The sequence below is a fragment of the Monopterus albus genome, unplaced genomic scaffold, assembly GCF_001952655.1.
Source record: "Monopterus albus unplaced genomic scaffold, M_albus_1.0 scaffold353.1, whole genome shotgun sequence".
Classification (NCBI taxonomy): domain Eukaryota; kingdom Metazoa; phylum Chordata; class Actinopteri; order Synbranchiformes; family Synbranchidae; genus Monopterus; species Monopterus albus.
The window spans coordinates 247,142-258,102 of NW_018128233.1; the positions used below are offsets into that span (position 1 = coordinate 247,142).

Consider the following 10,961-nt stretch of genomic DNA (forward strand, 5'->3'; position numbering starts at 1 on the left):
CAGCGCGGCCTCACAGGCTTTGAGCCTTATCCCCGCCGAGTTAGTGAGGGCTAAAACTTCAAGCTAAAAATAGGCTTCAGGTCATGGCTACATGCGTAAGGCACAAGTGATACGCCAGCCAACAGGTAAGCAGTGCAGACAGCTGGACTGATTAATATAGCAGCTAATCCGTTGCGTGATGTGCATCTCAAAAACGCAAATGACTCAAATACAAGACCCTCCTTCTAAATAAGGAGTGGAATTGTATCAGCGCTGACACAGATGCTTAGTATTTTTAGTGGCACTACTGTTTAAACTGAAGATTCAGAAATTTGTACATCCCAACTCACCTACAACAGACTCCACTGTCTCGCTGGTGGGGTAAAAGGGCAGGGCGTTAGCATTCATCCCTGAGGAGATGCCAGATCCCAGTGGTCCGAGAGGGGCGGGGCTGGGCGGCGTGGCGGCCAGACTGGAGGGGATGCTGGAGGACAGACTCAAAGGACTGCCCACTGGCAGAAACACCAGCAGGTCCTGAAGGAGAATGAATGTCGTTTTAGAAAATAAACAGGTGTAAAATATGCTGATTTTCAGACCACACGCAAAAGATTAAAAAACAAACAAATAACAGAAACACCTTGAGTTCAAGGTTATAATTTTACCTGTTTGCTTTGCCCTGATGCCAATTCTCGGTGTCGCTGCTCTAAAGCAAAACTCCTTTGTTTGGCCTGAAATCACAAACAAAAGAATGCCGACATAAAACCATGAAGGATGGGCCTCTTTTGTTCCAACTATAACATCACTTGAGAGTATTTTCTATTTCTTGAATTTATGCACGTGTTCCCCTTTTCCATTATCTGTCCTTCTCACCTGATCCTCCCTCTCAAATCCAGGTGCCCTGCCATACCCTCCCTCTCCTGCCCAAGGAGACAGAGGTTCGGCTCCTCCACTTACATCCTCACACAAGGACAAAACGCTACCCAGCAGCCCCTGCTCTGCTACACATGACCCTCCAGACAAGGAGAAGGGGTCTGAAACAGAACCAGGCGCCAGCCCCATGTTGTGTCTGCTGGGACTTGAGGAGGGCTCCTGGGAAGGAAGAGGGTCTGGAGGTCTTGGGGCTGGAGGGGAGCTGGGGGTGGGGAACGGTGGCTCTTCTGGAACAAAGGGCTCTGGACAAGGTTTAACAAAGCATCACATAAAAAAATACAATATTAAATTACAAACTGAACAGATATACAGTGGCAAGAAAAAGTATGTGAACCTTTTGGAATTTCATGGTTTTCTGCATTAATTTGTCATAATGTGATCTGATCTTCATCTAAGTCAAGAGTACTGATGAATATAATGTGACTACAAAAACAACACAAAAAAAAATTCTGATCTTTCATGTCTTGAACCATAAAAATAGTGCTAGTGGAACAAGTATGTGAACCCTTGAGTTAATGACCTCACAAAAGCTAACTGGAGTCAGGTGTTAGCATACCTGGAGTCTTGTTAAGAAAATGAGTTTGGAGGTGTGGACTAGAGCTACTTTGATAAAAACACTCAAACCTTTTGAGTTTGCTCCACACAAGAAGAATATGCTTATGAGAGCCATGCCTCACCAAAAACAGCTTTCAGAGGATCTATGATCAAGAATAGTTGATTTACATAAAGCTGGAAAGGGTTTCAAAGTGATTTCAAAGACTTTAAATTCACCAGTCTACAGTTAGGCAAACAATGTACAAATGGAGACCCTTTGGGACTGTGGCTACTCTACCAAGAAGTGGGCGCCCAGTCAAAATGACCCCAAGAGCACAACGAAGACTCATCAATGAGGTAAAGAAAGAACCTCAAGTGACAGCCAAAGATTTGAAGGCATCATTGGACCTGGATAACATCTATGTTCATGAGTCTACAGTACGTAAAACACTGAACAAGCAGGGTGTCTATGGCAGGACACCATGAAGGAAGCCGCTGCTTACTAAAAAGAACATTGCTGCATGCCTGAAGTTTGGGAAAGAGCACATTGACACTCCACAGCGGTATTGGCAAAATGTTTTGCTGCATCAGGGCCTGGCCAGCTTGTAATCACTGAGGGGAAGATGAATTCCCAAGTGTATCAAAACATTCTTCAGGATAATGTGAGAATGTCTGTACGTCAGCTGAAAGAAGCTGGGTGATGCAACAGGACAATGACCCAAAACACTGGAGCAAGTCCACAACAGAATGGCTTCAGAAAAACAAAAACTACCTTCTGGAGAGGCCAAGTCAGAGCCCAGACCTCAGGCCAGTAGAGATGCTATGGAATGACTTGAAGAGAGCCATACAGGGGAGATGTCCAAAGAATATGACGGAGCTAAAGCAGTTCTGCAGGAACAATGGGCTAAAATTCCTCCTGAACGTTGTGCAGGTCTGATCCACAGCTACAGGAAGCCCCTGGTTATTGCTGCCTGGTTATTGCTGAAATTCCAAAAGGTTCACATACTTTTTCTTGCCACTGTAGTTGCTGAGATTGCTGAGCAGTGCTTCAAGGTGTATTGTGGGACTTACTTTCAACATGAGCGAAGGCACAGAAGGGCCCTCTAGGACAGCTGCCACACTGCTGCATGTCATTACACTTTGTGGATTTATAGATCTGGAACCAAATAAACACATTCAGCTTCCTGTGGTTTCTGGTCTAAATTCTATAAGATGTCTCCTGAAGCAGACAAACCTCTGGGTGGAACTGTTGTTCTGTTCTTGTGTGACAATACTGACATCCCTCTGCTCCCTCACATTTACTGGGATCTCCCCATTCCTCACTCTGTTTAACAGCTGGACATGGCAATGCTCTGTGGCAGCAGGAACAAATAACAGTTCTATCAGACACAACCACAGAGAACAGAGAAAACAATACATCTCTTCTTTTTACATGATGTAAATAGAACACCTGTATTTGTGCTTGTGCGGGCTGCGCCTCCTGTCTTTGCTGTTGTGGTAATAAGGACAAGCATAACCTTGACGGCACAGACGAGGTGGTTTCTTACAGAGCTCTGTCTTGTAGTGGGATAGTACATAGTTGTTATCTGAAGAGTTAGAGCAGATACAGAAAGGGCTAATGAGGCGGATAGGTGGTGAGGGATGGTTCAAATCCAAGATATCTAACAATAAAATGATTGAAGATCAAACAAACCAGCAGGAGAGAGGTTATGAGAGATGATGAGAATTACCATTCCAGCTGGACACGTGGGATTCTCATCATTGCCAATTTACTTACCTTGCCAGCGTGGTTCCTCACTCAGGATCTTCTCTATGAGGGCAGTGCTTGCTGCCTGTCCTGACTGCCCGTCCCCTCCACCTCCCTCTGAGGGCCCTGAGCCTCCCTGAGACTCCATCACCTGCACCTCTCTGTAAGATTCACAGTGTAAAAAGCCTCTGCAAATGACTAGAGCACCGGTACACATTGAGAAACTCATATGAAGCCATGGTTGGCTATTTGTTTAGGTCAAGTTCTTTTGGGCACCTGATATCATAGACAGGGCTACGCAGGTCGTGTGATCCATGTGCAAAGGCACAGTGGGAGCCATTTTTGCTGCAGTGGCCTTTTGCATCAGTCTCATGGATACATGACCCTGTTTTATAGTAGCGGAGGTGGTATCTGCGCTCTGTGTCACCTGCCGTCCGATGTAGAAATGGGCATCTGAAACATGAGAAAATGTTGCATTCAAAACACCGAAACAAACACAGACAGGTCTTCTGAGGCACATCATATAGGGATAAGGATAATCAGCTTTATTTGGGCACGTGTGTATACTAGGGCTAATGATTAACTGTTTTGTACATAAAATGTATAAAAAACAAAGTTACCACACAACTTCCCAGGGCTCAAGGGAACATCTTAAAATTGCTTGTTTTGTTTGATCAAGAGTCCAAAACCTAAATCTAATCCATTTAAAATGAAACAGAGAAAGCCAAAACATCAATTACATTTAAACAGCTCAAACCAGTAAATTACATGACTTAAACAGCTATTGTGTTATCAAAATTAATTTTCTGCCCACTGACTAATCAATTTTCCAATTAAGCATATATATATAAATGCTGCTATGACTTCAATAAAAATTGTTGTATTTTATGGGTAAAATAATATGTGGAATTTATAGTATGACATCTGTGTATCCTACCAAGCTGTAGAGCTACGACTGCTGTTGATATAAGGCATAAAAGTACCTTGCACTTAACACAGACCCTTTATGATGGAAATTATTGGATAGGATCATACCATCCTACTCATATGCTAGTTTTACTTGAGAGAGCTGCAAGTCACAACATTCAAAATCACATAAAAGGATTTGACCGCTGAAATTCTACACTACTAAATATTACAATATTTTTATATGTTATGTCCATCTGAAATAGCACCTAGACCACCTCTGTGCATCACAAAGAGGTTCATTAGCGTGAATCAAACACATTTCAGTTTGACCCTGAATCATTGTCTATGCATGCTGCATAGGAGCTAACACAAAGGCCCCAACAACTCAGCACATTTCAGTAAAAAAGACACCCACAGAGTGGGGAGTGTGACTATATTCATGTGCTAATACACACTGTGAAGATTATCCAATGTGGTCAGTCTAACTTACAATTGTGGATAAGGTGTATCCTCAATTACTACATTACTAACTTGCACCCACCTGCAAAAAGTCCTATGTCATGTGATGTCCTGCACATTCTGGCAGTTCACTCAAACAATTCAGGATTTTTAAATGTTAAAGGATTACAACAGCTTAAGAGGAGATAGGGACGATGGTTTGAATGCCGACAAGATTTAAATTAAAATAGCTTCTGCAAACCACAAAAAAACCCTGACATCTATTGGGGTTTTAAAGAAAATGCCAATTAATTCTTTCCGCTGTAATAAACTTACAGAAAATACCCAGCACAAGAAGTGAAACAGTCACTATTGCCTTCCCATTAGTGGAACTAAGCAACAGTAACACTTCCCCTTTACAGAGGGACAGTGTTTCATGATAAATGCACTGATTCAATGAGGGGTCCATGCTATTCAGTGCAAATATGATGTGAAGCAGTCTTGCACAAAGCAAAAATCTCAGTTGCACTCACTCATCTCCATCAGGGCAGGTGCCTGTCCCCTCATCATATTTGGTACAGTAAACATCTGGGCTGTAGTTGAATGTCCCATCCCGTCTGCGGATGGGCCTGCGGCGACGCTGGTTCAGAAAGTGCCAGTGGAAACAGGAGAAGGGCCTGTGCTGTGTGCATTTATGCTGTACAAACAGGGGACACTGCTCAGTTCTGAACTCCTTCAGATATCTGGAAGAGAGGGAAGCACCAAGACAGTGAAATACATTTCTAGACAGTGTTACTGTATTTTGCAACAAATTTATTGCGCTTCCGCATTCATTTTTTATACTGTACATTCATCATTTCTCATAATATTTATTTCCACAGTATTCCCTACCTGTCTGAGCACATTCTCTGCTGCTGTGACTAACCTCTTCCCGTGAAAAGCTCATGTATAATCTACCCAAATTAAGATTACGTATTTGTATTAATGGTACATATTCAAAAATTGTTATGCTGTGCCATAAAGCTTTCATGAAATTGCTACTGTTAGTAAGGTTGTTAGGCCTTTTTATCGAGAACTGCTCCTGTTTATACCCACACTTTCGCTGAACGGGTATAGTTCAGTACTTTCAAACAATGTCAAATTTATCACTCACTCTTTTTTTTCAACTGCAATTTAGTTGTATTTTGGAATATGCGAATACACGTGAGATTGTGTACACTTAGCTAGGTAATCCAGCTAACTAGCTACGTACGTGTAATGTTGAGGTTTCTCTGGCTGTACGTTCAACACGGTTGCGGGAGATGTCGAGCCCCCTGCGGGCGAAGACGAGGAGGACGAGGAGGGCCCCCCGGTAACCGTCGCTGCCGAAGATGACGGAGGCTGTGAATGTGTTTTAGACATTTCCCCGTCTAAATCCTAACAACAAGAACTTTGTTTTTAGCTTACTGGCTAGCTATTCTTAATAGCTTCGAAATCCGCATTCTACAACGATTTGAGCTTGCGCAAGGCAGCAGGAAGTAGTAGTCAACTAGACAACACGGAACTATGGGACATGAAGTTCAATTATAACATAACTAATGATTGTGCAAATCAAGACACACTTATAAAATTAGTTCATACAGTACGATAGCGCTTTGTAGAACTATGATTTATAGAAAACTGAAATAGTTGGAAATAATGATCAGTTGAGTTCACTTTTTTTATTTGCTGTATCTTATTGGCTGTAACTTATGTCCGCTTTAGAATATGAACCAATGAGCGTAAAGTATTTTACAAGCATGACGTCACAAAAAGTATTAATAAGCGGCCTCAACCCTTCCTCCCAACATATAGTGCTTTAGCACTTAGTGGTAGCTATTGGCTTATTTTGAGTTGCGGCGATTACTACACATCTACTAGTATCGTAAAGGTAAATATGATTATCTTACTTTGAAGACAGTGTGTTGACTGAATTGATTTTCATCACAGTGATATGAATTCGGGGATTGCGTTTCTTTATACAGGCAGTGTTTGGGGAAACAGGCTAACAACGTCAACTTGCTAACATTAGCATTAGCTAAAAGTAGAACAATGGACTCTCTTACAGTTTAGGTTTCACCGTAAACGTAATGGTTAGTTCGCTAAAGTGAAACCCGATCTCGTAAACAGGCCCAAGAATGAACTATCTACGCCTTTTTCTGTTGTATGACGACAACCTTTAGCTAAGTTAATTACATGGAAGCCAGTGTTGGTTGAGCTGAGTCCGAGGCAGTGTCGTCGGGCTGTAAAATGTGAAGCGGAAAATGGCGAAATAGAAAATCAAAGGCGGACTCGCTGGACTGTTGAGGACACCGAGTGTTTTGAAACAAGAGCCTCTAATTGCAGTGGTTCTTGGTATTTAACGATAAGTCGTTGGATCCACTCTTGTCAGTAACGGCGCTATTAATCCATGGTATCAAACGTGTGTTGATGATTATCTTTGATTGCGGCCTTTCATTTTAGGCTTTGCTGAAGAGTATGGAGTTTGCGCTTACTGACGCAACGGGGGGGCGCATGTATTAATACGTATGCTAGGCTATTGCGATTGCTTGTAGGGCAGCATAGGTTTTGTTTTATTAAATTTGGGATGGAAACTTGACGTTCATACCGTTTTTAACGTCGGTTCTTCAATTTTTTAGTAAGTACGAGATGGCCCGTACAAAGCAGACCGCCCGTAAATCTACTGGAGGAAAAGCGCCGAGGAAGCAGTTGGCTACCAAGGCAGCTAGGAAGAGCGCACCATCCACCGGGGGAGTGAAGAAGCCCCATCGTTACAGGTAACTCGTAATCCCAAAATTAAGGGAGGGACGCATCAGGAAACCTGTCCCCTTTAAATACTGTGCTAAAATGTTCTCATTTGTAGGCCTGGAACTGTGGCTCTGAGGGAGATCCGTCGTTATCAGAAGTCCACCGAGCTGCTCATCCGTAAGCTACCCTTCCAGCGCCTGGTGAGAGAAATTGCTCAGGATTTCAAGACTGATCTGCGCTTCCAAAGTGCTGCTATTGGAGCGCTTCAGGTAAATGTGAGGAAATGAAACTACCCTAGTTTTAATAGGGCAACTGTAGTTTTAAACCTAATCTGTCTGTTTCCCTTTCCCAGGAGGCCAGTGAGGCTCTTATGGTAAATGTGAGGAAATGACACTACCCTAGTTTTAATAGGGCAACAGTAGTTTTAAACCTAATCTGTCTGTTTTCCCTTTCCCAGGAGGCCAGTGAGGCTTACTTGGTGGGTCTGTTTGAGGACACCAAGCTGTGCGCCACCCACGCCAAACGTGTCACCGTCATGCCCAAAGACATCCAGCTGGCTCGCAGGATAAGGGGAGAGAGAGCCTAAGCAGCTAGCGGCAGTATTGTCGACACATGATCCCATTTATCATACTTAACCATTTTTGTGGACACTTATTACTTGGCTTTTTACAAGTTTTTTTTAACTTTGTATTGTATTTTAGATTGAGATTATGAATCAACCATTCCGCATGCCTGCAGTCACTCTAGGTAGTTGGAAATGTAGTGCAGTGGGGATATCTACCTACTACATCATGGGTCATTACTACATGTTGCCTCTATTATACCAACCCTCAAGGTGTGTGGGTGTAAGGCTCCCTCTGAAGCTGTCTTTGAACTGAGGATGAATGAATACATCTTCCATAGGCTCCAGGGTTCCTTCATCCATTTATTTACAAAATACCAGCATGTCTTGCTCAACAGGTTTCACTGCAGTGACAGGGTGTTGGCTACCAGAGTTGATACTCTGCACAAAGTGACAAGGAGCTTTCCAGCCCTGCTATATTTTTCTGGACTGCTTTTTACATGTTTTTTCAACAAAATCTTGGCAGCTACATTTAATGCTATTTATGAAACTGTCCTGTCTTTCTATTAAAGCTCTACGAATGGAAAGCCTTGTGTTGTAGTTTAGTTGGGTAGACATGAGCTTGATAGACATTTACAACACAACAGTTGCCAGGTCATACAAACCACTCTGTATGCTTGAAGCCAGTAGCTGTAAAGGGGGTGGGGGAAAAAAAAAAACATCTTAGATATAGGACTGATTCTCCTCATAATTGGCTCATAAGTGCATGTCTCACCGATGCGGCTGATTGTCCTCGCACTCCTTGATTGTGCTGGCTCTAAGTACCACACAGCAGAATCCTGTTGGCTGAGGGGTTTCTGGGGAGTCTCTGTGAACACAGCCAATTGCAGGCTTAGGTCTAGCGATGGCAGGACCTGTACTAGGCTTGTATTGCATCGCCAAGCTGCTACTAAGGGATGCGAGCCAAACCACAGCAGGTTTGTATTAAAAGATGTGATGGGCAATGAACAGCTTTGTTTTCTAGGCCACTAATGTGAAATCAGTGACCCTCATTTGCATGCAAGGATTGTAAGTACATTTGAAACTTACGTCACACAAAATGCAAATATTGTGTAGTCTTGTTGATCATATCTCCCTACACATGAGATTTCTGGATAGTGATGTTCAAACAGCTCCTGAGAAAACAGGACAGTCAGCATGTTATTCCAGGAGAGTGGACTGCAGCCAAAGAAACAAGACAGCTGTTGCTTCAGCCGCCACCACAAGTGTCTACTTACCACTTGGCTGGGTCTATCTGTGCATGTCAAATGTGTTTCCTTCATATCTAAGAGTACTTCCTGTGGGGACAAATAACACCTATTAGGCACATTTTGGTGTTTCTTGTTAAAACATCTGCCTCCAGGCAGGGAGCGGTGTCGTTACCTTGCTAGGAAGGTTTTTCTGCAACACGTGTGGAATTGCGTGCTGCAGCACCTCCTTGTTTCCAAACTATAAGAGCCAGACCAGATATCACACCACTGACCAGGGACATGAGCACATGTGTATATACAATTAAAGAACATACAGTATATTAACTTGTAAACACTAGTGATTATTTACCATTCCAATGTTTGCTTTTCCCAAGAACTGCACAATGTACACACTCCTGTTGAGGAGAGACGAGTTATTGTCTTGATGTGGAAAAAGTTATCTTTAAGGATTTAAACTTGCCTTCCCTCTTTGAGACAATGTGACGGAGAAGGCCCCTGCTCTGTGGTGGCCAACTGCTGGGTGGGAGCAGGACCAAGCTGTAGCGTGGGGTTTTCCATCCTCAGAACTCGCAGGAGTTTGATAAGGGGCCGATACACTGTTCCATCATGGGCCCTCCATCGCAGAACGCAGATGGACAGAGGACAGCCCCTCAGCCGAGATAAAGTCGCACCAGCCTGGGAAAACAGACGCAATACACTGTTGCATCATGTACTGTATAACGCCTTCCACCAAAGGATGTCAGCAAATGTAAACACAGTTTGGAGTGGCATGTGTTATTAATTATGCAAACAGTTATAGGGTTTGTCAAGGGTGTGACCGGTCAATGTCTAAGGTTCAATCAAAAGCACAATATACACAGAATTTCGGCTTATGTGCACCGCTCACTGGAAAATCTTCATCTTGTGTAGAGACTACTGTAGTAACAGGGCTGCAGTGGCTCTTACTCAAGACAAACAGGCATACACACTGGATGTTTCAGAATATATATGCAAAAATATAACAAGCAATTTAATTTCAATGTTCATTTTTGTGTGTTTCAGTTCATTTTATAAAATTCTAAATTCCTCACTATGTTGCACGTTTTAAATTAGGTTTTGGCATTACTGTGCCCTCAAATGAGGTCATGTTCACCATGTTAACAATAATAACAACGGTAAGAAAAATAAGCATAATAACAAGGTTATTATCAGCCAGGCTGTCTGGCTGAGTAGAGCTCTGCTCAGGTTGGGTGCAACTATGCTGGGAATTGCATAATATCACCAAACTCCCTGTATTAATAACACTGATCAAGTGAATGTTTTCCCACGCTAACTGATGCCACAATGCTAACAGGAGAATCAGGGAGACATCCATCAAGCACAGTCTTTTCACACCAACATGGTTTTAACAGGAGGTCTAATCATGCAACATAAATGACAATTACTGTAGAGTCTCATTAGTTTAATTCAACACTCAGTTCACCACACGCAGTTTCCTGTATGTTCTGCTCTGGCTCTAATATGAGATGTCCATATAATTAGGAATTTTCTCAAAACAGTCTTTAAAAGAGCAAATGTAAAGCTGTTATTATAACCCAGCACTGTACTGACACAGAGTGACAGATGACGTCTATAAAAATGCCACTGGCTGTTAGCTTAATGTACTGTATGGCACCGCACATTTGATTTTCATACCTGCCCGCACTTGGAATTCCTCAGTGAAGTCCCATTGATCTCATCAATAACGTCACCAGGACAGACAAACTTGTCAACATGAGCCTGACTACCAGGTATTAGGTTGAGCACCAAGACACGCCCACTGATATAACTGTGAGATGGAGACAGAGAGAAATGATGCAGCAGGTTG

At 42.8% G+C, this 10,961-nt stretch overlaps 2 protein-coding genes and 1 long non-coding RNA gene across 5 annotated transcripts in view; 1 reads left to right on the forward strand and 2 right to left on the reverse strand.

Moving 5' to 3' along the window:
• unk (unk zinc finger) overlaps positions 1 to 6,097 on the reverse strand; it is a 10,233-nt gene extending 4,136 nt beyond the window's left edge. Inside the window, exons 1-10 of one of the 2 annotated variants that reach the window (XM_020625356.1) lie at positions 5,790 to 6,092; positions 5,071 to 5,280; positions 3,467 to 3,643; positions 3,221 to 3,351; positions 2,894 to 3,029; positions 2,678 to 2,795; positions 2,515 to 2,599; positions 850 to 1,151; positions 642 to 707; positions 330 to 513 (exon numbers count right to left, since the gene is read on the reverse strand). In XM_020625356.1, coding sequence (XP_020481012.1) covers positions 330 to 513; positions 642 to 707; positions 850 to 1,151; positions 2,515 to 2,599; positions 2,678 to 2,795; positions 2,894 to 3,029; positions 3,221 to 3,351; positions 3,467 to 3,643; positions 5,071 to 5,280; positions 5,790 to 5,938 — 1,558 coding nt within the window. In that variant the 5' untranslated portion in view covers positions 5,939 to 6,092. Of the gene's footprint in view, positions 1 to 329; positions 514 to 641; positions 708 to 849; positions 1,152 to 2,514; positions 2,600 to 2,677; positions 2,796 to 2,893; positions 3,030 to 3,220; positions 3,352 to 3,466; positions 3,644 to 5,070; positions 5,281 to 5,789 lie in introns of both variants that reach the window. The other variant, XM_020625357.1, reaches the window with a different exon arrangement.
• Positions 6,098 to 6,340: 243 nt separating this feature from the next.
• Positions 6,341 to 8,452, forward strand: LOC109974907 (histone H3.3). The gene is made up of 4 exons (XM_020625364.1): positions 6,341 to 6,446; positions 7,195 to 7,332; positions 7,419 to 7,572; positions 7,761 to 8,452. The coding sequence occupies exons 2-4, from the start codon at positions 7,205 to 7,207 to the stop codon at positions 7,887 to 7,889; spliced, it is 411 nt and encodes a 136-aa protein (XP_020481020.1). The 5' UTR covers positions 6,341 to 6,446; positions 7,195 to 7,204; the 3' UTR covers positions 7,890 to 8,452.
• Positions 7,967 to 9,152, reverse strand: LOC109974908 (uncharacterized). Of its 2 annotated transcripts, XR_002277054.1 has the most exons (4): positions 9,143 to 9,152; positions 8,955 to 9,040; positions 8,641 to 8,733; positions 7,967 to 8,555 (listed from the first exon to the last, which is right to left on the reverse strand). It is a non-coding gene; the product is annotated as an uncharacterized LOC109974908 (long non-coding RNA). The 2 variants fall into 2 exon arrangements; XR_002277053.1 differs by lacking the exon at positions 9,143 to 9,152 and having other exon boundaries at positions 8,955 to 9,130.
• Positions 9,153 to 10,961: the final 1,809 nt, after the last annotated feature.

Coding starts and splice junctions, on each gene's coding strand:
- LOC109974907 (XM_020625364.1), top strand. CDS start 7,205: ATGGCCCGTACAAAGCAGACCGCCCGTAAATCTACTGGAGGAAAAGCG. Junction 7,333..7,418: donor AAGAAGCCCCATCGTTACAG/GTAACTCGTAAT, acceptor TCTCATTTGTAG/GCCTGGAACTGTGGCTCTGA. Junction 7,573..7,760: donor CTGCTATTGGAGCGCTTCAG/GTAAATGTGAGG, acceptor TCCCTTTCCCAG/GAGGCCAGTGAGGCTTACTT.